The 22,690-nt window shown below is 51.0% G+C and overlaps 1 protein-coding gene and 1 non-coding gene across 2 annotated transcripts; both read right to left on the bottom strand.

Annotated features, from left to right (window-relative positions):
* Window positions 1-852: 852 nt before the first annotated feature.
* Window positions 853-22,008, bottom strand: ZCCHC8 (zinc finger CCHC-type containing 8). Its single transcript, XM_058656726.1, has 14 exons — window positions 21,530-22,008; window positions 20,566-20,608; window positions 17,649-17,723; window positions 16,206-16,311; window positions 15,241-15,318; window positions 10,267-10,370; window positions 10,111-10,176; window positions 9,527-9,587; window positions 8,378-8,520; window positions 8,001-8,143; window positions 5,680-5,801; window positions 4,867-4,953; window positions 4,529-4,646; window positions 853-2,031 (listed from the first exon to the last, which is right to left on the bottom strand). Exons 1-14 carry the CDS (start codon window positions 21,726-21,728, stop codon window positions 1,259-1,261), a joined length of 2,118 nt encoding a protein of 705 aa, XP_058512709.1. The 5' UTR covers window positions 21,729-22,008; the 3' UTR covers window positions 853-1,258.
* On the bottom strand, window positions 17,074-17,208 carry LOC118759880 (small nucleolar RNA SNORA9). The gene has a single exon (XR_004996445.1). It is a non-coding gene; the product is annotated as a small nucleolar RNA SNORA9 (small nucleolar RNA).
* Window positions 22,009-22,690: the final 682 nt, after the last annotated feature.

The following is a 22,690-nucleotide window of genomic DNA, read 5'->3' as shown; positions in this document are numbered from 1 at the left end:
TCCCTCTCAACTCTGTAAACAATGGTTTTTTTTAAAGATTGGCTCTTGAGAACCGCTTCCTGAGTGCTGGCCCACCGACCACCAGAGATAGGCGGTGATAATGCGCGTAACAGAAACGCCCCGCAGCACGGTGGATGTGCACTTCAGCTCAAAGGGAAGTCTACCTAACAAACTTCTATGTCTAGCATTCTGTGAGGGCCTTAAGGATAGACTTGCCCCTTCCACGTAACTTTCCTTCCCATTATCCCTTACGCAGCTGTGCACCCAACAGGCAAGTTCCCCAGAACAGATCCACGACGGCTGCATCGATTTGCCGCCTCTGCTGGTCGGCACGCAGGACACCAGGCCCGAGTCATGACCTTGACCAAGCAGGGCTTCAGCACTGTCTCTACATCTGGTCATTAAAAGCACTTTGCATATACCTACTTAAACCATCTCAGGATCCAAATCCATTCATTAATTAAAAAATAATTACTTAAAAAAAAAAAACCTGTTTAAGGCTGAAATCTAGTGAAAGCAGCTCAACTTGCAACACTGTGTGTCATTTGCTATCACTACTCTTTTTGGTTACATAATTTACTTCCAAACCTAAAAGAGAACATTTTCTAGTTTAACCATGGATCCCTTATCCTATATCCAAAGTCTTAGATTACATGAAACCCCTGTGCACAGGCGAGCGCACCTGTACAGAGGGTCTGGGAGAGAAATGTAGGCAAGAGGGCAGAAGGGCCACTCAGAGCAGCCCGGGCCGTGGCCCGCCAATGCGTCCGCCTGTGCCCGCCTGTGCCCGCATGTGCCCATGGCTCGGCCCTCATTGTCCTCACGTAGCTGCTGGAACTGAAACATGAATCTGAAAATGGTTAGAGTCTTTTTCTTTTAAAAAAAGTGATATATTAAACTTGTGTACAGGAGAATTAGCAAAATGTAGAAAGGGAAAACAATGTACAAAAGACAGATTAAAAATCATTACTCTTGATGGACACTCACGATCCCAAAATAGTACAAACCTTAATAAACGCTTCCAAGCCATCTCAGATTTACAGCCGCCCCCCGTGCCCCCGCCTGCGAATAAAATACAGCAACCAGGAGCCCAGTCCCCCTGTTCCTGGCGACCACAATTCAGTCTTGGAGAGATTTTTCAAAACGTGGCAGGTGTGGACAGCAACACGACGGCCCTGCCCTGCCGGCCAGCGTGGCCCAGGGAACAGAGAGCACAGGCCAGAGCCGTGGCCCGCACTGCCCGCACTGCCGCCAGCAGTTACTCGGCAGTTTTTCTGTTTTTCTGCTGGTTGCGGGGTGAGTTCTTCAACAAGTTTCGTATCCTGAGGTACATCCCTGTGGATTCCGCCATATTCTCAAATTCAAACGGCGTTATTCCGGTGGCAAACTTGCTCATGTCGGGGACAGGGCTGTGGCCCTTGGTGGCCGGGGAAGGGCTGCAGCCCGCAGTCCGCAGCACCTGGCTGCCTCCATTGGGAACGTCGCGGGGGGAGGCCAGGCTGCTGCCATCTGGAGCGGCCTGCGAGTCCGTTGGGGTGGGCTCCACCTGCTCCTCCCGAGGTGGTGCCGGGGCCTCGGGGCCGGGCCCGGGACTCGAGCACAGGCCAGCCTCTGCTTTCTGGGCACAATCGCCGAGTTCTACAGGTTCTGGAAGCTCCAGCTGCTGCTTGTCGTGGGCGTCCCCCTCCCGGACAGGGAGGTCCAGCTCGCTGGGCCCAGGCGATGAGGCAACAGAATTTCCAGTTACAGGCGTGTCCACGGGCAGGTCCGAGTCGCTGTGGGTGCTCTCCTGCTCCAGCGCCGCCCAGATCCGCCTCTGCTGCTCCTCCAGCTCCTCCAGGGTCAGCGTGTCCTCCTCCACAGCTGCCGAGGCCACTCGGGGCTGCGGCGAGGCGCTGGGGGTCAGCGGCGGGGTGCCCTTGGGGAGTGGTGGGGTGAAGATGGGGGAAGGTGCCCCCTGGGGGAGCGGCGGGGGAGTGCCGGGTGGTAAAGGCGGCTGGAAATGGGGGCCTCCGCTGGCTGGGGAGCAGTCTGGAAAGGAGAAACGACAGCCACGTCACCAGCCGCGCAGCCGTGGGCTCCCCTGCCATCCGCGGCTGCACCCCAGGTGGCCACAGCTTCCGGGGGCCGCAGGGGGAACTGTCCCCTGCAGAGAGCTGCTGTGACCCTGTCGAGCTGCCACTGTGGCCACAGCCATGAGGGACCTACATCTGTCCCAACCAAATGAAGGAAGGAGAACACTCAGGGAGACCCTGAGCAGTCCAGCCACAAGTGCAGGCCGGCCGTGACCCCGGGAAGGGGAATGCCCAGCGTGCTTCTCTGACCTGACTGCCTGACCCACACGCACGGCTGCGTTTCCAATGTCCACTGATCACCATCCTCAACATCCTGTAGACACCCCTGCCCAGGAAAGACGCCTCTGCTCCGGCTGGACCCGCCTGCCTGGGCTCTCCCTCCGCCCCAGCAGGAGCTGCCTCCCGGCCTCTCCGGCAGCTCCTCCCTTCCGCCCTGGCCTGGCCACACTACTCCTAACCCCCCTTCTCGCTACTGTGCCTGGGAAGGCAGTGGAGGACAGGCCGAGGCCTGGGCCTCTGCCACCTGTGGAGAGACCAGGATGCGGTTTTAGCTCCTGGTTTCAGCCTGGCTCAGATATGGGTCGGGCAGCCATTTGGGGTGTGGATGGAACACCTTTCTCTGTGGCTCTGCTTTTCCAGTAAATAAATAAACTAATAATAATAATAATAAACAGCAGCAGCAGTAAGCCGCTGAATGCTGGAAGTCCACCAGTGAGCCTGATGACTGAGGAATAGAACCCGCAGGTCAAGGCCAACAGGTAGACAGGGTAAGGCATCCAGAAAACACCTGGCAGCCAGGATTCTGGATTCCGCAATCACCTGTGCAGTCACCTGCAGGCTTGAAGGCCTTTGCCCTGCCAGGGGATCCATCTGTGTTCTGTGGGCCTGACACTCTCCCTGAGAGTCTGAGAACGGAAGACGTCCACGGAAGAGCCCCATGGACCGCTGTCATCACAGTATCTTCTGTATTTTATTTTTTCTTTTTTAAGGATTTTATTTATTTTTATTGGAAAGTCAAATATACAGAGAGGAGGAGAGACAGAGAGGAAGATCTTCCATCTGCTTGTTCACTCCCCAAGCAGCCACAATGGCTGGAGCTGAGACAATCTAAAGCCTGGAGCCTCCTCCGGGTCTCCCACGCGGGTGCAGGGTCCCAAGGCTTTGGGCCGTCCTCTACTTCTTTCCCAGGCCACAAGCAGGGAGCTGGATGGGAAGTGGTGCTGCCGGGATTAGAACCGGCGCCCACATGGGATCCCAGCACATGCAAGGTGAGGACTTTAGCCACTAGGCTATCGCGCCAGGCCCCTGTATTTTATCTTAATGCCTGCACTTTCACTCAGTTCACAACTGACGCGCCACAGGACCAAACAGAACCTCATCTGGGACAGTAAAGGGAACAAGGAGCAGAACTGCAGCAAAGGATTGACAACGTCCTTGGAATTAACGCACTGGTGGTCAGAGCCATTCCAGTGCCTGCTGGGGACAGAGTCTACAGCACCCAGCAGCAGACCCAGCGAGCAATCCAGGTTCCGGAAGCTGCAGCTCCTGCTTGTCCTGGCAGCTGGCCCTGAGTGCTTGCTCACAGAACTGTCACACCTGGCGGGCTGCAGGCTTGTGCTCACACTCAGGTGGGTGAGAACAAAGAACCAGGGCAGCATCAAAGGGCAAGGCCTTTGCTGTGCTGGACTTCCAGGAGGACAGACCTGAGAGGAAAGGCGGGAGCGCTCAGTGCCTGCTGCCCTGGCCAGTGCTGTGGAGGGCGCCCCGTGGGCCCAGGGCTGCCCCCATCGGGCCAGACGCGGCACTGCAAGCCTGGGCCAAGCTCACTCAGCTCTGGCTTCCAATTCCAGCTTGTTCATTTTTTAAAAGATGTATTCTTTATTTGAAAGTCAGATTCATGGAGAGGAAGAAATAGAGAGACAGATAGCAGCCAGTGTTAAGTCAGGCCAAAGCCAGGAGCCAGGAGCTCCATCTGGGTCTCCCACGTGTGCTGCAGATCTTAAACATCTGGACTACCTCCCACTGCTTTTCTCAGACCTTTGTCAGGGAACGGGGACAGCCGTGGAGCAGCTGAGATATGAACCAGTGTGCACTGGAGGCAGCAGCCTTCCTGGCTACGCCACAGCGTGCGGTACACCACAGTTCCTCTTTTTCCCCCACGCAGTTTAAAAGGATCTCTGTGTAAAATGGTGAAATGCGGCTGAGAAGTCTTGCAGCCATCATGTCAGCAGCGGCAACGGGGCCACTGGCCTGAGGCGAGGCTCCCACTAGCACAGGTGGATTCCGGTGCGCCTCTTAACTGGCTCTCAGCCTGAGCAGCTCTGCCACCAGGCCGACCCCGGCTCTGCGCTGACCAGCCAGAGTGGCGCTGCTCTGATCCCCAAGAGTAAAATAAAGATTTCCCAGCCAGCCTTGTCCTGTCCAGCGCAATCAAACCCAGAGCAGGGACCTACCCGAGTCGAGCTCCATGTCTGTGGGGGAGGACGCCGAGCTACCTTCCTTCTTCTGCTTCTTGGAGCTCCTGGGGCTGGACTGGAAAGCAGACCTCTTGCTGCCAGACTTTGCACCCGGCTGCAGCAGAAACCAAACCCAACAGCAGTTAGACAAGGCAGACACGGAGCGAACCCTCGCCCTGTCACTGAGGTATCCCCAGAAAATCACTGTGGCCTGCCTGCTTTCTCTCTGATTCAGGTGAGAAAGAACGGCTTCTATACAAAGCAAGAATATGCAACAGGATGCTGCAGTCACACGCTCTGCACTGTCACAGGCCACACCCTTGACACCGACTTACCACTTGAAAGTTGGCAAGCAGGTAGCTGGCAAACACGTCCTTCTGCTGGCTCGCCTGCATGGGGATGGAGCCGAACATCCTCCACTCCTAGTGGGGAAACAGCACGCGTGTGCGCTTGGGAAATACATTTTCAGATTTTGCTCAAAGGAAGCAAAGTGCAAGGTTCAGATCAAATGACAGATTTTCAGCTGACTTTTCCTTTATTAACCATGAGCAGAGTGACCAGTGTCATTTTATAATGAGTTAAGCTGACTGCCGAGGAGACCTGCAGGGTCCGAGTCAGCTGGGGCTAGGTGTTGGCGGCCATCAGCAGGTGGCCCCTGCTGAGCCACACCCTGCGAGTCGGTCACTCCACACGTGCTCAGACACAGCCACGGCTGAGGCCTGAAACAGGCGAGAGCTGGCAGAGAGCAAGAGTGAAGCCACGCCTATGCACAAGCGGAAAAGAGGAAAGAAAGCAGAAGACGTGAAAGCATACTCAGCTTTATTAGGAATCCGCTTCCCAGGTGATTCTTAAAAAGTAACAGTTCTACATTTACAGAGGTTGATGTATTTTATCTAGTTATAAGGATTCTGTTATGATTAAAATTATCATTTTGATGAATAATTTTCAGATGGTAATCAACACAGAATTAAATACATACATAACAAGCTTACTTCTCTATTATAACAAGTTAATATTTTTTCTTTCAAGAGATTTAAAAAAATTTATTTGAAAGGCAGAGTCAGAGAAAGGAAGTGACAGAGAACTTTGAAAAACCTTTAACATAACAACGTGCCATCCTAGAAGAATAAAACATCTGATATACTTACATCTGGAATTCCTCTGGGAGTTGAAATATTGAAACCCGGATAGTTTACCAATTTTGAGAGGTCGTAAGTGACACTTTTACTCTGCTGCACGTCTCCGGCCTCGGTCTCGCCCTCAGCGCCATCTGTCGGAGGCCGGTGGGGAGGCGTCAGCAGTGCGGGTGCTCACACATCCCTCCCACAATCACACTGCGAATGACTTTAATTACAGTTTTCTAAAATAATGCAATAGGGCCCGGCGGCGTGGCCTAGCGGCTAAAGTCCTTGCCTTGAAAGTCCCGGGATCCCGTATGGGCACTGGTTCTAATCCCGGCAGCTCCACTTCCCATCCAGCTCCCTGCTTGTGGCCTGGGAAAGCAGTGGAGGACGGCCCAATGCATTGGGACCCTGCACCCGCGTGGGAGACCCGGAAGAGGTTCCTGGTTCCTGGCTTCGGATCGGCGCGCACCGGCCCGTTGTGGCCCACCTGGGGAGTGAATCATTGGACGGAAGATCTTCCTCTCTGTCTCTCCTCCTCTGTATATCTGACTGTAATAAAATGAATAAATCTTTAAAAAAAAATAATGGAATATTTCCTTGATAAAAGGATTTAAAAACCTCAGAAATTTTGGTTCATCTCTGGATTGCTTAAGTCTTGGCCACACCCATTTTATTTGTCTATGCTGTATTTTTTTTAAAAATATTTATTTTATGTTTATTACAAAGTCAGATAAATATAGAGAGGAAGAGAGACAGAGAGGAAGATCTTCCATCCAATGATTTACTCTTTAAGAGGCTGCAATGGCCTGAGCTGAGCCAATCTGAAGCCAGGAGCCAGGAGCCTTTTCCGGGTCTCACACGCAGGTGCAGGATCCCAAAGCTTTGGGCCGTCTTCAACTGCTTTCCCAGGCCACAAGCAGGGAGCTGGATGGGAAGCGGGGCCGCCGGGATTAGAACTGGTGCCCATATGGGATTCCGGCACATGCAAGGTGAAAACTTTAGCCGCTGAGCTACCACGCCGGGCCCAATGAACATTTTCATAGTGCTTATACTGTGGGCCAAATGGCAATTTTAGTTAAGACAATGGTTTATGCACACTTCCTTGTGAGTATTAACTCAGTATTAATCTTTCTCATGACCCTAAGAAAGTACCTATTACGTAATCTGCGCTGTGGTTTGGCAGGTAAAGCTGCTGCCAGGGATGCCAGCATTCCACGTGGGCGCGGGTTCGTACCTTGCCTGCTCCACTTCCTATCCAACTACATCCTAATGCATTTAGGAAGGACAGTGGAAGACAGCCGAAGTGCTCGGGTCCCTGACCCACACGGGAGATCCTGGCACTGGATCAGCAAGGATTTGGAAAGTGAATCAGTGAACAGGACATTCTTCTGTTTTTCCTTCTCTCTGTAGCTCTGTCTTTAAAATTAACAAACAAGCAAAAAAGGATACCAATAGCACCATCTTCACTGTTGTAGGCCTTCTACATACAAACTTTTAGTCATCCTCTTTAGTGCCTTAATGTTGCTTTACAATTTCCGTTATTGGGGTTGGAGCAGTGGCTTCACATACTCATTCTCCCCATGAAAAGTGCTGGCAGCGCATATGGGTACCAGTACATATCTAATCCAGCTCCCCAAGAAAAGCAGCTGAGGGGCCCAGCACAGCAGCCTAGGAGCTAAAGTCCTCACCTTGAACGCGCCAAATGCGCCGGGATCCCATATGGGCACCGGTTCTAATCCCTGCTGCCCTGCTTCTCATCCAGCTCCCTGCCTGTGGCCTGGGAAGGCTATTGACGGCCCAAAGTCTTGGGACCCTGCATTCACATGGGAGACCCAGGGCAGTGAATCATTGGACGTAGGATCTTCCCCTCTGTCTCTCCTCCTCTCTGTACATCTGACTTTGTAATAAAAAATAAATCAATCTTAAAAAAAAAAAAAAAAAAAAAAAGGAGGAAGCCCCCTGGACTCAGCAGCTGGAGCTGGATCTTTAACGTAGGCAGTGCGGCATGCGTGCGCCTCTGTGGGGCACGCATCCAGGACGCAGACGCCAGACCATCACACAGCTCCTGTACTCTAAGTTACAGATCAGATGGCACTGGTGGGTCTGTAGCTGCTACCTTAAATGTGGAGCCGAGAGTCTGTGGGGACTGACTAAGGAGTCGACACGCCAAGGAAGGCAGTCACGCAGCAAGTCCAGCTAACCACTTCTAATTCTGTGGACACACTGAAGCTTTAGTTCCTTATGACAATGGGAACAGCATCATGGTACTTTTTCAGCGAATTCCGCACAAAATAAACAAGCCAGTCATTCCTAAACCATTATGTTAGTGCTAACGTATACTGTACCGTTCCCATCATAGAGGGCCAGTCCTGAGTGCTCCAGTTCAGCTTCCTTGAGCCAGCCTGGCGGGTAGCCCAGCTGGCGCATCCGATAGATGAAGGGCGGGAGACTCCTGTCGGTCACGCCCAGTGCGTCCTGAAGCTCCTCACTCGGAAAAAGGAATGGAAATTGCATGACTACAGGCCGTGTTCTGATGGCTTAGAATTTATTTTCTGTTACATAGGGGGTAACACACTGCCTAACGTGGAGTTAAAATTTCAACCAACATTTGTGAATGAACTGCTGCACCTTGCTAAGGGCCTTGTCCGAGGACAAGTGCAGCCAGGTGATCACCCGGAATGTTCCACCCACAGCACGTTGCGCGGCCCGACAGTGGCACTACCTAATGACTCCGGGCTTGAACCTGCCGAATCTCTCTTCCACCTCCTCCGCGTGGTATCGCTGCTGGAAACTCTGACTGCTCGCCTCCCCGCAGGCGTCCAGGTACTCTTTTCTCTTCTCACTGATTCGTGCGGCATTCCGAGGCTAACCACAGTGGAAAACAACGATGCCAAGCAATTCAGAAACATTCACTAAAAATGCTCACTGTTTTCTAGGTCAAATAGGTGTTTTTAAATTCTAATGTGTAAGGAGCAAATGTAGAACAGGATGGACAGCTTAGGAAAGCAAACAACTATTGCTTTATTTCACCTCAATGTCTTAAACTTTGTTGAGCCTGGCGCAGTGGTCTACTGGCTAAAGTCCTCACCTTGCATGTGCTGGGATCCCATATGGGCACTGGTTCTAATCCCGGCAGCCCTGCTTCCCATCCAGCTCCCTGCTTGTGGCCTGGGAAAGAAGTAGAGGACGGCCCAAAGCCTTAGGACCCTGCACCTGTGTGGGAGACCTGGAAAAGGCTCCTGGCTCCAGACTGGTTCAGCTCCGGCCATCGGGGCCGCTTGGATGAAGATTTTCCTCTCTGTTTCTCCTCCTCTCTGTATATTTGACTTTCCAATAAAAATAAAATAAATCTTAAAAAAAGCAATTTATAGTTCGAAAAAAAAAAAGTCTTATTTTTTTTTTAAGATTTATTTATTTTTATTACAAAGTCAGATAGACAGAGAGGAAGATCTTCCACCCGATGATTCATTCCCCAAGTGAGCACAATGGCCGGTGCTGCACCTATCCAAAGCCTGGAGCCAGGAGTCTCTTTCAGGTCTCCCACACCGGTGCAGGGTCCCAAAGCTTTGGGCCGTCCTCCACTGCTTTCCAGGCCACAAGCAGGGAGCTGGATGGGAAGCAAGGACGCTGGGATTAGAACCGGCATGTATATGGGATCCCGGCACATGCAAGGTGAGGACTTTATCCACTAGGCCACGACGCCAGGCCCAAAAATTCTTATTTTAAGCAGGAGTTTCAAAGATTTTAAGTTAAAGCATTACAGGAAAGCCGCAGAGGAAGTTTCTTCATATCACACAATGCCCTAAATGTGCGGAAAACATGAGCTCTGATGTCTAGTTCAAAGATGCGCTTTTAAATGAGAAATATTTACCATTGGGCAATCTTTCATTTGATGCTCTTCAGAACCACAGTTGAAACAGTGAGGCTTTGGTCTGTTGTGCAAGAAAAAAAAAAAAGAAAAGCACAAGAGATTTTCGTAATGTAAATTATAATGTACATGCAGATGGGTAAGGCTTTTGTACAATATCAAAGAATATCATGGAACAAGGCATGTGCAAGGAGCATCCGTGGCCACGATCCTCACACTTGCATCGCTTGCACAAGCCAGCCTTCTGACCAGAGCCTCGTGTGCCTGACTGGCCCCTCCCTCCTCCGCTGTCCAGTGCTCAGTGATGGAAGAGCCAAGCAGGCGGCCCTCCTCTCTCCTCCCTCCTCCCTGCTGCAGACAAGGGGGGGGAAGACGGGCAGCAACCCGCCCGGGGCTCTCGGGCAACAATGAATCCCAAAAACAGATCATCAATTTAAACATTTACTGTATGAGCTTAATCTGAATTCACAGTAAACCAGCAATAAAGAAAACTAACATTGCAAGGTAAAAGAGTTTATGGTTTTGGCTAGAGAATAAACAAACAGATAAATAAAAAAAAACAAACCAAAACAACTCCCCACACAAACCTTTTTGCCTTTACTTGTATTTCTTGCCCTTCTAGAGAAACAATGTGGCTGAAGACCTGCTGGTACCTTTAGGGAAGCGGGTTAAGGAATAGTTACGGTGTTGGGCAGCTGAGCTGGGTGCAGGTGCACAGTGCTGTCGGCCACTAGGTAGGATACTTGGGCACTCCCCATCCTTCGGTGAGCTGAGGGTTTTCGTTTAGCAGCGGCTGCCCCAATTTATCAAGGCAAAAATTAGTAAAATACAGGACACTTCCTACAACCTGCAAAAACAAGTCAAAAATATTGCTATTTAAGTAGGAAAAAAGAAAGGCATGAGTATGTAAGACTACGTTCAGCTGTTGCAACAAGTTTTTTGGATGAAATGATAGACATGAACTCCCAAGCTGGAGGGGCTGGAGGGGCTGGAAGGGCTGGAGGGGCTGGAGGGGCTACAGGGGCTGGAGGGGTTGGAGGGGCTGGAGGGGCTGGAAGGGCTGGAGGGGTTGGAGGGGCTGGAGGGGCTGGAAGGGCTGGAGGGGCTGGAAGGGCTGGAGGGGCTACAGGGGCTGGAGGGGCTACAAGGGCTGGAGGGGCTGGAAGGGCTGGAGGGGTTGGAGGGGCTGGAAGGGCTGGAGGGGCTGGAAGGGCTGGAAGGGCTGGAGGGGCTACAGGGGCTGGAGGGGCTGGAGGGGCTGGAGGGGCTGGAGGGGCTGGAGGGGCTACAGGGGCTGGAAGGCCTGGAGGGGCTGGAAGGGCTGGAGGGGTTGGAGGGGCTGGAGGGGCTGGAGGAGCTGGAGGGGCTGGAAGGGCTGGAGGGGTTGGAGGGGCTGGAGGGGCTGGAGGAGCTGGAGGAGCTAGAGGGGCTGGAAGGGCTGGAGGGGCTGGAAGGGCTGGAGGGGTTGGAGGGGCTGGAGGAGCTGGAGGGGCTGGAGGGGCTGGAGGGGCTGGAGGGGCTGGAGGGGCTGGAGGGGCTACAGGGGCTGGAGGGGCTACAGGGGCTACAGGGGCTGGAGGGGCTGGAGGGGCTGGAGGGGCTGGAGGGGCTGGAGGAGCTGGAGGAGCTGGAGGGGCTGGAGGGGCTGGAGGGGCTGGAGGGGCAGACGGAGAGGCCCAAAAAGCCAAGACTGACACCTTATTGCAGGGTCATGACCATCAGCTGCACTCTCTCCAGAACTCCAGCAAAAGATAGAAGCCATGGTTCTCACAACATTCCACTTCTCTGCTTCTCTTCTAAGACCCCAATATATACCTACTATTTCCACTGATTCTTTTCCTTTCAATTTCTGGATAAAATTTCAGACAACTTAGAATAAAAATATAATTGTTAATTTCACTGGATGCTTCTGTGCATGTCACCCCACACTGCACACACACCAACACCCCACAGCATGTGGAGCCCTGTGATGTCAGCTGCGAGTGTGCGGACCCTGTGACGTCAGCTGCAGACACTGTGACATTTCCATCTGAGCCATAATTGCGTCTAAAGAAACCAGTAACTTCTCTCTTCACCTATGTTCATTCTCCCAGCTCTCAGCCAAGTACCTTTATAGTTCTCCCCAAGCTAGAATCTGATGAAGGTACACACAGAACATTTAGATGTTAACATTATAGTCCTTTTAAATCTAAAACATTCTTCCTGTTTTCCTAAGTGACACTACCATTCTCCCCGCTATTCCTATCAGGACACTAAACTTCCTGTCAGTGGAGCCTGCCAGTGACTTTCTCACAGTCGAGTCTTCCTCAGGCCAACCTGCTGCCCTCTCCCTGCCTTGCCAAGCAGTCCTGGCCAGACCCTGCCCATCCTGTCTACACACGCCGGCGTCCTGGGTCCTCTCCTCATGCTCTCTACTCTCACTCCGCATGTGATGCCCCAGATCAGGGCATGGAGTTAAACTCAGACTGCCCACCTTCCATGGTCATGTTCTACCTCTTCCTGGACGCCAGCCCTCCCTCGTCCTGCTCCCCTCCAGGCTTCACAGAAGTCAGTGACATCCTTCCAGCTGCTCAGAGCAAAGCCCCAGAGTCATCCTGCTCCTGCCCTTGGGCTCCACACCCAGCTGACCCACATGCTGGATGAGCTCCATTTCCCAAGGACAGCCAGCCTCCTCTTCTCAGTCTCACTGAGAGAAAGCCATCGGATCCTGACACATTTAACAACTCTCCAGCTGCGTCCCAGCTTCTGTACGTCACCTGCCATGGAGCATTTCCCACAGAGCAGTGCGAGTCGGTCACATCACACCTAACCTCTCCCAACGCCTTCTCACCTTACAGGCGGAGTCCTATGTCTTTACTGCGGCCTCAGCCAACACAGGAGCTCCAATCACATGTGGGGATCTCAGAAGTTTGTGGAAAGGCAGAAAGGATGTTTCTTTTGGGGCAAAACCCATGCATGACTTTTGCATTATATATGTACTTTTTTTATTAGCTTTTTGAAGACCTTCCACATATATGCATTCGGAAGCTTTTTTGGACCAAAACAGATGCATCTTTAGATCCTATTTCCTATCAACTCTCCGAAGAACTCCTGTATTTGGGTTCAGTTCCCTGAGTGCTTACTTATTGGACCCAGGGGAGTTACTTTGCCTTCCATCTGCGTCCCCATCTGTAAAATGGGCACACAGTGTCCTCCGAAGCAACATCTAAAGTGAGCTCAGGACCTGACTGCAGGACTTGAAAAGGTTCATAGAAAAGTGAAATTCAACGACGTTTATTTTGGTGCAACATATTGGAAACATATTGGAGGGCTTTTTAGAAGTTCACTAGTGCTTGTCTCTGCAGCACAGAGTAAGATTCGTGGAAGTGTGTGTTACGAAAAAACTATGCGTGGATTTCAGGATTTTTGTGCCAAAATAAACTTTCTAACTTTTCCAGAATTTTCTGAAGTTGTCCTGTCTGTGGGTCCCTGGCAGTGCCACTGGACAAGAACCTCTCCCTTGGGGCTGCCCACTTACTGTGGTCTGTGGTTCCGTTTGCTCCCTCAACACAGCCAGGCCCTGGCTCAGAGAGCATGTCTCTAACAATTCCTCATCTACGTCACCGACCCAGCCCAACTCATCTGTCTTGAAAGCACTGCCTCCCCCCTTCAGATGGGGTGAAAGGGAGCTCGATCTGGCCCCACTCTTCACAGTTGTGACCCTAAAAACTAGGCCCAGCGCTGCAACCTAGTGGCTAAAGCCCTCGCCCTGCACATGCCAGAATCCCATATGGGTGCCACTTCTAATCCCAGTAGCTCTGTTTCCCATCCAGCTCCCTGCCTGTGGCCTGGGAAAGCAGTGGAGGACGACTCAAAGCCTTGGGACCCTGCACCCGTGTGGGAGACCCAGAGGATGATGCTGGGTTCAGACTGGCTCAGTTCCAGCCACTGCAGCTACTTGGGGAGTGAACCAGTGGATGGAAGATTTTTTTCCTCTCTTTCCTGCACTCTGTAAATCTAACTTTCAATAAAAATAAATAAATCTTAAAAACAGAAAAAAAAAGTTAGAAGGAAAAAGGAAAGTTACCAAATGAAAATTACAAAATTTTCTTTAAAGTGCCATGACAGGGCTCAGCGGCGTGGCCTAGTGGCTAAGGTCCTTGCCTTGATCCCATATGGCTGCTGGTTCTAATCCCGGCAGCTCCACTTCCTCTCTGTCTCTCCTCCTCTCAGTATGTCTGACTTTGTAATAAAAAATAAAATAAATCTTAAAAAAAAAAAAAAAAAAAAAAAAGTGCCATGACAGAACTTTGGTTATTTACCTGACGCTAGTAAAAATATGGAATTCATATTTATTTTAATAAGATGTTCAACTTCAATCTTAATAGCCCTGATAAAAATTTCAGCTTTCTGGCAACTGAACTGAAACGTCCCTGTTTATCCTCAGTTCATCTGCTGCAATGGTTCTGGTACAAATAACCATCTTCCCTGTTTCCATGTGGGCCAGCCGTGCCTGTCTGCAGTCAGGACTGTGGGCGTGGCACTACAGAGCCCCGTGTCCACAGCACTGTGGAAAGTCCATCGGGCTGCAACAGCCCACACATGAAAGCTTGCCCTTCTTCCCTTAGTAGAAGTCAGAATTACATTATCTTAACAAATGCCTGCAAGCTGTCAACCCCTCCCTGCACAGCATCTGCCCTACGGAACTCTCCACGGGCACTGCAGGGCTAAACGCTCCTCTCCAGTTGAGTTAACCAACACTTCACATTCCAAATGTGCCATTTGTTTTCATTAGTGATCTATTTTTTGTGTCATCCTTCTGGAAGCTCAACTACCAAGCATTCTAGCTCTTCATTCAGGCTCTTGGAAATAAACACTAAGCTCTTGTGAGGACAAAAATGAAGTCCTCTGATGTGTGTGTGTGCACCCAGGCACAGGGCGGTGACACTGGTCCTCTGATGTGTGTGTGCACCCAGACACAGGGCGGTAGTATAGACACTGGTCCTCTGATGTGTGTGTGCACTCAGGCACAGGGCGGTGACACTGGTCCTCTGATGTGTGTGTGCACCCAGGCACAGGGCGGTAGTATAGACACTGGTCCTCTGATGTGTGTGTGTGCACCCAGGCACAGGGCGGTGGAGACACTGGTCCTCTGATGTGTGTGTGCACCCAGGCACAGGGCGGTGGAGACACTGGTCCTCTGATGTGTGTGTGCACCCAGGCACAGGGCGGTAGTATAGACACTGGTCCTCTGATGTGTGTGTGCACCCAGGCACAGGGCGGTAGTATAGACACTGGTCCTCTGATGTGTGTGTGCACCCAGGCACAGGGCGGTAGTAGACACTGGTCCTCTGATGTGTGTGTGCACCCAGGCACAGGGCGGTGGTATAGACACTGGTCCTCTGATGTGTGTGTGCACCCAGGCACAGGGCGGTGGTATAGACACTGGTCCTCTGATGTGTGTGTGCACCCAGGCACAGGGCGGTGGAGACACTGGTCCTCTGATGTGTGTGTGTGCACCCAGACACAGGGCGGTAGTATAGACACTGGTCCTCTGATGTGTGTGTGCACCCAGGCACAGGGCGGTAGTATAGACACTGGTGGCATTTAAAGGGTGAATCCTCCAGGACTTACAGAACATGCAGGCGGACACACGCACCTGTCACTTAACTGAATGCCGTCCAGCTGAAACAGGCCCCGCCCCTGGCAGGATTCAACATTCAAGCATCCCCACTTACACTGAAAGCCTCCTTGCTGGTTTTACTGGCACAGGAATCTTCTACCTTGCCGTCCTCTTCCAACATAATACTGGATGGCTGAGGCAAAGGAAAACGGGCATCACAATTTGAACAATTTGTAACAAAGTGAAATCTCAAACCATAGGAACCTGGACACACAGCTCTATCTCCAACACACCACTAAGGCACATGATTTTGGATTGTTTGTTCTATTGATTAGAATGGGTTTAGTAGGCAAGCTTGGAATATTCAACAAAGAGAAGGAAAATGGAAAGAGATACAAACAGAGCTTTTTCTGAGCTGTCAGCATGCACTTTGGTCTGTGTTATCAATGCTATGGAACTTTCAACACTTAAAGTAGCCAGGGAAATTACATATTCTGGAAGATTTTAAAAACAGGTGATACCAAATAAGAAAATTAAAGCATGTTCAAAAAAGCTACAACTCTTAAAAAAACTCTACATGATGCATAAACATGAAAAGTGCTTAAGAACTGTACTACTCAAGAAAAAAAAAAAACCTGTATGCTCCCTTCTCCGACCCCTGAGGGTGCACAGCTCGAGTCTTATTTGACAGACTCTACCAACCTTAATTTTTAAGTCTAGAATCATAATTCTGATTTTATTCTCATATAAAACAGGCACATGATTCTGATCTTAGGAAGATTCTTTTATAATCCTTAGAATTTTTTTTTTCCTGTCTTGAAATTAATCTGCCCAAACCCATGTGTCCCAGCTAAGACGCCAGGAGTCTAAGTGAAGGCCGGTTGCCTCCGCGACCCGCAGCCGCCTAAGGCAGGCGCTGGCTGGGGGAGCCCAGTGAGGAAGTGCTGGAAGGATGGGGAGAGAACTGGCAAGTTCCACAACCACTTCAGTTCTGATTCGGGAGGAGTCTCAAGACCCAACAACTGGCAGTGATTAGCATAACCTATTAATCTTAATTAAAGTCTCTTAAATTTGAAATACCTGGGGCAAAAGATTAAAGGAAGTCTTTTCCACATCATTTTTCTGCTGTTCCTCAAATCTTTTTACTAAATCTGATACAAATTCCTCTATTTCTTGATGATATTGCCTGTACAAAAGGACAAAACAGAATCCAAACAGCAAAACATTAAACTGATGCCATACATTTTTACGTTATGCATTAATTTTGTCATTTTGCTTTTTAGAGGTTTATTAGGTCACTCGCTCTGTAACATTCTCAAACTTACTCTATGAAAAATGCACATTGTTGCTAAGTCGACAAAATGGTTATAACAACCTCACAGTGCCAGCACTGAGCAGCTGCCACAGTTGCAGAGCAATGGTTACTAGTTAGACATTTTGTGTACTTAACTTTCAAATACATGCTGTGAGTAAATGGCGGAAAACCCAGAAGCTCAAATTCCATAATGAAAAGTTCCTTTCCCGCCTTCTGGTCACCTACTTATACGAGAGGAATTTCCTGAAGTGTCAGTTTCTCCATGTTCTCCTCCCAAAGACTCCACACACAGAGACACTCATAAATATGAAACTGGGAAAGACACAGGCAAAATGCAACCCAATCCAAGAAAAACCACCATGCCACCCCCTGCACAAGGGCAGGAGCCGAGCTCAGGCAGCCACACCTCCCGCAGACCCGCTCTGCAGCCTCAGCTCTCTGGAAGTCTAGGTCCGAGTGGTGACAGCAGCCTGGCTGCTCGTGATCCGTAGGTGGGCTGGGACAGGATGAGGATGGACAGTAGTGCCCAAGCCTGACTGTGCCGCTGCTGTCTCCATGCAGCCCCTGCCCTGAGTCCCACCTCAGGGATAGCACAGCAGAACCTTTAGCGTGGCCAGCATAGAAGGATCAGGCAGCTGTATGAAGTGCCTACGACCATGCCCTGAGGAAGCAACAGGACAAGGCCTCAAACCACTTCAGAACACTCTAGCAAGCACCACAGGAATGCAATGAGTTACTAGAAACCCAAGCATGCTGGGAAGCCTGCAACGGTCTAGCTTTGCTAATAAAAAATAATCACGGGGTAGGCTTCCAACAGTCACCATGGACTGTTAGCCGGTGTGGGGAGAGCAGAGCCAACGATACTGCTACTGACATATGGGAGTAATGCTTGCCTTCATCGGCAGTCACTGCCAGTCCCGTTTGCCAGGGAAGAAGCTGAAAATGCAGCCGGGCTCCGATGGGAGCAGGTATACAGGACGAAAGCAGGGGAATCTAGGGACCCCAGCTCAGGCTTACACAATACCCACATCCTTGTTTGCAAACAGGATTTCCTAATTTTAACTCCAACAACATTTTAAGTAAAATAAAGATTAATAAAGATTAAAGATTTAATAAAGATTAAAACCAGCACACACTTATGGAAGACACTGTTGGGTAAACATAGCAACTCTTTTTTTTTTTTTTTACAAAAGTGAAAAATTACTTACTTTGAGATAGCATTGTTCATAAACAGAATTTGTAGTAAAGGCCCATCTAGTTTAGTATTGTTCACCAAGATTCCACTAGAACAGAAGTGAAAACATTCTTAGAAGCCGCTAAAGTGTCTCACAGATGCACATTCAAATATATAATCTCTATCGCTTTGATTAAAAGATGTAGTCGGGGCTGACGCCATGGCACTGCAGGTAACCTTGTCACTGGAGTGTTGGTAGGTGACGGAGGCCCAGCTACTCTACTTCCCTTCTACTGGCCCAGGCAAAACTTGGGCCTCTGCTTCCCCCTCGCCCAGTGTTGCCTGTCCATCACAGCCACCTGGGGAGTGAGCCAGCAGATGGAAGATCTTTTTGTCTCTCTTTTGCTGTCACTGTCTTCAAAACAAACAAACAAACAAACAAACAAAAAAACAAACAACCAGATCTTAGCACCAGCTGGTTCACACTCCACCTGCTTCCAACAGCCAGCCTGGGCCAGGCTAAATAAAGCTAGCCACCAGGAACTCCATCCAGGCCTCCCATGTGGGTAGCAGGTGCTAAGTTCTGGGGAGCAGGTGCTTGGGGCACTTTCACCTGCCTTCCCAGGGAGGTGGACTGGAAATGGAGCAGTCAAAACTTGCACCACTCTAACATGGATGCCAGCACTGGAGTGGCAGCTTAACCGGCGGCGCCCCAACACTGCTCCCTAAAATTCTTAAATAATACTTAGTATTTTATAAAATAAGAATCACTAAGAACTAGCTTTTCAAGGAAAACACAAGTTTTAGCTCATGTGAATGACTTGAATCTGAAGCCAGGAGCTCGGAACCTCTTCCAGGTCTCCCGTGTAGGTGCAGGGTCCCAAGGTTTTGGGCCGTTCTCGACTGCTTTCCCAGGCCACAGGCGGGGAGCTGGATGGGAAGTGGAGCAGCTGGGACACAAACTGGCACCCATATGATCCTGGCATGTGCAAGGTGAGGACTTTTAACCACTAGGCTACCGCATTGAGGTCAATCCTTCAATTTTCGACTAGAGTTTCTTTACCTAGTGGCCCGGTTTCTACAAACAAGGGAGGAACTGGATACACCAGCGCATTTAAGAACTCATGTCGGAGAGAATCTGAAGGTGTATTTAGCTTGGATGCAAGTGCATGGCACCTAGGATGGGAAAGCGCAGTGCATTGAACACCTGCACTCTCCTCCCGAGGGATGCCCACCCCAGAAGCATCTTCAACAGACCAAAATGAAGCATTGTTTCGAAAATGAGGAATCCTAGTTATACTGAACCCATCTCACCTGGAGCCACACATTTGCACCTCCAGAGTTAGTTCACACAGAGCTGACGGGGAAGTCAATCTTAAATTCTAAAACATAAAGTGTTAGTAACCAGTGGAGCCGGATACTTCAACTGGTGCTACAGACAAAATGTACAAAATTGCATCAGGATGCCTCCAAATTGAGCAAGCTTAAGCGTATCATTTCCCACAGAAACCAGCACTTTGCTATTTTCGATTTGATGACTTGCTCAGTCTATATTAACACGGCAAGCACAGAATCTGCTCAAGTCAGAGGCCTCAATACAAACCTGTGCCCTAGTTTTCCAAAGCACATGACCTCTCACTCTTGTAAAATGCTGTAAGTTAGCTCAACTGGCTAATTCTCCACTGTTCACCCAGCCTAGGACGGCCCAAAGCCTTGAGGCCTTACACCTGCATGGGAAACCCAGAGGAAGCTCCTGGCTCCTGGCTTTGAATTGGCTCAGCTCCAGCCATGGCGGCCACTTGGGGAGTGAACCAGCACATGGAAGATCATTCTTTCTGTTTCTCGTTTTCTCTGTAAATCTGTCTGTCCAATAAAACCCCTGCCCCCCCTTTTTTTTTACTGCTGTTATTTTGCACTGCTTCTACTAATGAACAAAATCTCATAGTACAGGACACGTGCGTCTTCAGCTAACTTCCCGGGAATGTTTCCGCAACAGAACAGCTGGATTGGCAAAGTGCCAGTTCTAAACATTAAGTCAAAATTCTTGGGCCCAGACCATGGCCTAGTGGCTAAAGTCCTCGCCTTGAACTTGTCAGGATCCCATACGGGTGCCAGTTCTGATCTCAGCTGCTCCACTTCCCATCCAGCTCCCTGTTTGGGCCTGGGAAAGCAGTTGAGGACAGCCCAAAGACTTGGGACCCTGCACCTATATGGGAGACTTGGAAGAAGTTGCTGGCTCCTGGCTTCAGATCAGCGAAGCACCAGCTGTTACGGTTAGTTCGGGAGTGAATCATTGGACGGAAGATCTTTCTCTGTCTCTCCTCCTCTCTGTATATCTGACTCTGTAATAAAAATAAATAAATCTTTAAAAAAAAAATTCTCTGGGTTGTTCCACAAATACTTTCAGTTCACACTCAGTTAAAACGTTTAATGCTCTTCAGGGAACTCGGACTTTCCCTCCACACATCAAGAATGAAAGATCACGGGGCCTGCTGCAGAGCCTAATGGCTAAATCCTCTCCTTTCATGTGCCGAGATCCTAAACGGGCATTGGTTTGTGTCCTGGCTGCTACACTTGCCATCCAGCTCCCTGCTTGTGGCCTGGGAAAGCAGTCGAGAACGGCCCAAAGCCTTGGGACCCTACATCCACGTGGGAGACCCAGAAGAAGCTCCTGGCTTCGGATAAGCTCAGCTCCAGCCGCTGTGGCCATTTGGGGAGTGAATCATCGGACGGATCTTCCTCTCCGTCTCTCCTCCTCTTTGTAAATATGACTTTGCAATAAAAATAAATAAATGTTAAAAAAAAAAATAAAGGATCATTACTGACAACTTCAGAGTATGCTGAAGAATAAAAATGACACAAAAATCCTGTTCCTTTTCTACAAGGAAATTATGATTATACAGTGCTAGCAGGAGACGGGCAACCACGGGGTCAATTTCAAGATCTCATACCTTGGTCGAGTCAGAATGTTCAATTTTCTTTTAAGTTCCAGATGTTATTACTTATTAAGGAAGATGAGCTCTTACTCAACAGAATCATGCAGATGGGGAAATTCAAATTCCGCTCCTTTCACTTCTGTAGCAGCTTGCCATATTAAAAGAAATTCAGGGCACAATAAGGCTGCAACACACACTCGCCTCCTACCTGGCCACGCGACAAAACAATCAAAATATGCTTCTCATGACTTCGGACGTAAATTGTTAAGATGGGGCAGTAGAGTACAAGCGGCTACTGGGCGGAACCAGAAACGTGGTGTCCCGAAGGAAAGTTCAAAGACGCCAACGAAAAACTCTGGGGCTGCGGGCTAAAGCAAACGCGGTGCCACAAACTTTTATATGACTCAACCATCTGGGGTGCAAGCTTGTCGCACACCTGTTCCCGCCGTTTCGCATGCTGATATTTTTCATAATAAAATGCCCCACGGGAAAATAAATCAGACTAGGACCACCGGCCATGTTAAGGCTTCCCCACTAACGTTAAAAGGAAACAAAGTTATCTGCATATAGTTTTAAAAACTCCTTGAGAGTCTAAATAGATTTCCTAGTCAGTTCACCGAGAATCCGCAAGCCCTCTGGATCAGCAACAACACACGCGGAAAGCTGTTTGGCGCGTTTTTCCCCAAAGCCGTCACCACAGCTCGGCCCAGCTCGAAGTGCCAGAAACCCCGGATTTAATCTTAAAATCCAAATCCTGCCCTTGACCAAGCCTCTCTGGAGGAACGGATTCCTCAAAGCCCGGACCCCGCATTCGCGCACCCAGACCCCGGGCGTGCGGCTGGCTGCGGGGGCAGGAGCGGGCTCCACGCGAACCCACAGCCCTGGCAGCGGCCCTCGCCGGGGATCGGGTCCCGCGACCCCCTGCGCCGGCCACACACGCGGCAGCCACGGCGTGGAACCCCGGCCGCGGCAAGGATATTCTGGGCGCGGAGCTCCTCGATGGTCTCCTCGCACTGCCGGAGCCGCGCCTGGAGCTCCACGTCGCCCACGCCGTTCTCGTCCTCCTCGGCGCCGTCGTCGTCCTTGAACCGGGTGTGAACGGGCTTCGGCATCGACTCCTCCGGGTGGCCAAACGCCTCAAAGAGCTCCAGGTCGCCGAAATCCACCTCGGCCGCCATCTTGGGTCGCGGGGAAAGCTTGGCCCGGAGGCGGGGCCGGCCACCTCGGCTGGGGCCGAAGGTCGTAGGGCTGCGCGGCTGGCTGGGACCAGGGCCGCGCCGAGCCTCCCTGCTCGCTTTTCCCTCTCGAAACGCAGGCCGCAGAGGCTGCCCAGCCCCTGGAAGACTACAACTCCCGGCATGCAGCGGCTCCGCTCAAGCCACTTCCGGGCTGAGGTGTGTGGAGCGCTGCATGCTGGGCCTGGCGGCCAGTCAGTGACGGTTAACTCGTGGCTCTCCCTGGTCTCGGCTTGACCGCCTCCCAAGGTGTTCAGGCCGCTCGGGCGGCGAACGCTGCGTGACACGGGAGCCCGTGGCGTGGTGGACGTGACAGATGGACTCCCGCCTTGCCACTGCCTGACTTTGTGCGGTCAGCGCCGGTCCCGTCTGTCGGTGGACGCACTGGACGGCCGCCTTCCGTGTGTCCGGAGCCCAACGATGCCAGTCCAAGCAGCCCAGAAAAATCGCCACTCAGGAAACCCACCCGTCACTAAAAGCAACAGAAAGAGCTCCGCCTCCAGTGACTGTGGGGGTGCCCTCGTGGACCCACATTTTAAAAGGCAGAAACCAGAAGTTGGGGAACGGCTGCGGCACCGTGGGCTCCGCTTGTCGCCCAGCGCCCTGCCGAGTGTCCCCGGGAAAGCGGCGGTGGAGTTGCCCGTGCCTGGCTTCCAACGCTGCCCTCTCCCGCTGATCTAACTTTGAATAAATCCGTGCCCGGGTCGGGTGGCTCTCCAGTGCCGCACACTGGAAAGGCGGGGTGAGGGGTGGCCTCCGGAGGCTGGACCGCGAGGAAGCCATTTTACATTCTGAGCGAGCAGGATGTTAGTGACCAGCTAATTCCTTCCAATAAATAAATAAACCACTGGAGCTAGAACAGGGTGACACCTGCCTAATGTGCCGGTGAGGAGTCAGAGGGGGCA

The sequence above is a fragment of the Ochotona princeps genome, chromosome 29, assembly GCF_030435755.1.
Source record: "Ochotona princeps isolate mOchPri1 chromosome 29, mOchPri1.hap1, whole genome shotgun sequence".
In the NCBI taxonomy this organism is placed as follows: Eukaryota; Metazoa; Chordata; class Mammalia; order Lagomorpha; family Ochotonidae; genus Ochotona; species Ochotona princeps.
Note: the sequence above shows the minus strand (reverse complement) of the source record. Positions and strands in the feature narration are given on the sequence as shown.

What these genes read in the sequence shown, in the direction of transcription:
- ZCCHC8 (XM_058656726.1), bottom strand. Translation starts at nt 21,728, where the DNA reads ATGGCGGCCGAGGTGGATTTCGGCGACCTGGAGCTCTTTGAGGCGTTT. An exon ending in ATACAAGTAAAGGCAAAAAG is followed by an intron (nt 9,588 to 10,110) that starts GTTTGTGTGGGG and finishes CTTGCACAACAG; the next exon opens with ACCAAAGCCTCACTGTTTCA. An exon ending in TTCAAGCCCGGAGTCATTAG is followed by an intron (nt 8,144 to 8,377) that starts GTAGTGCCACTG and finishes CCTTTTTCCGAG; the next exon opens with TGAGGAGCTTCAGGACGCAC.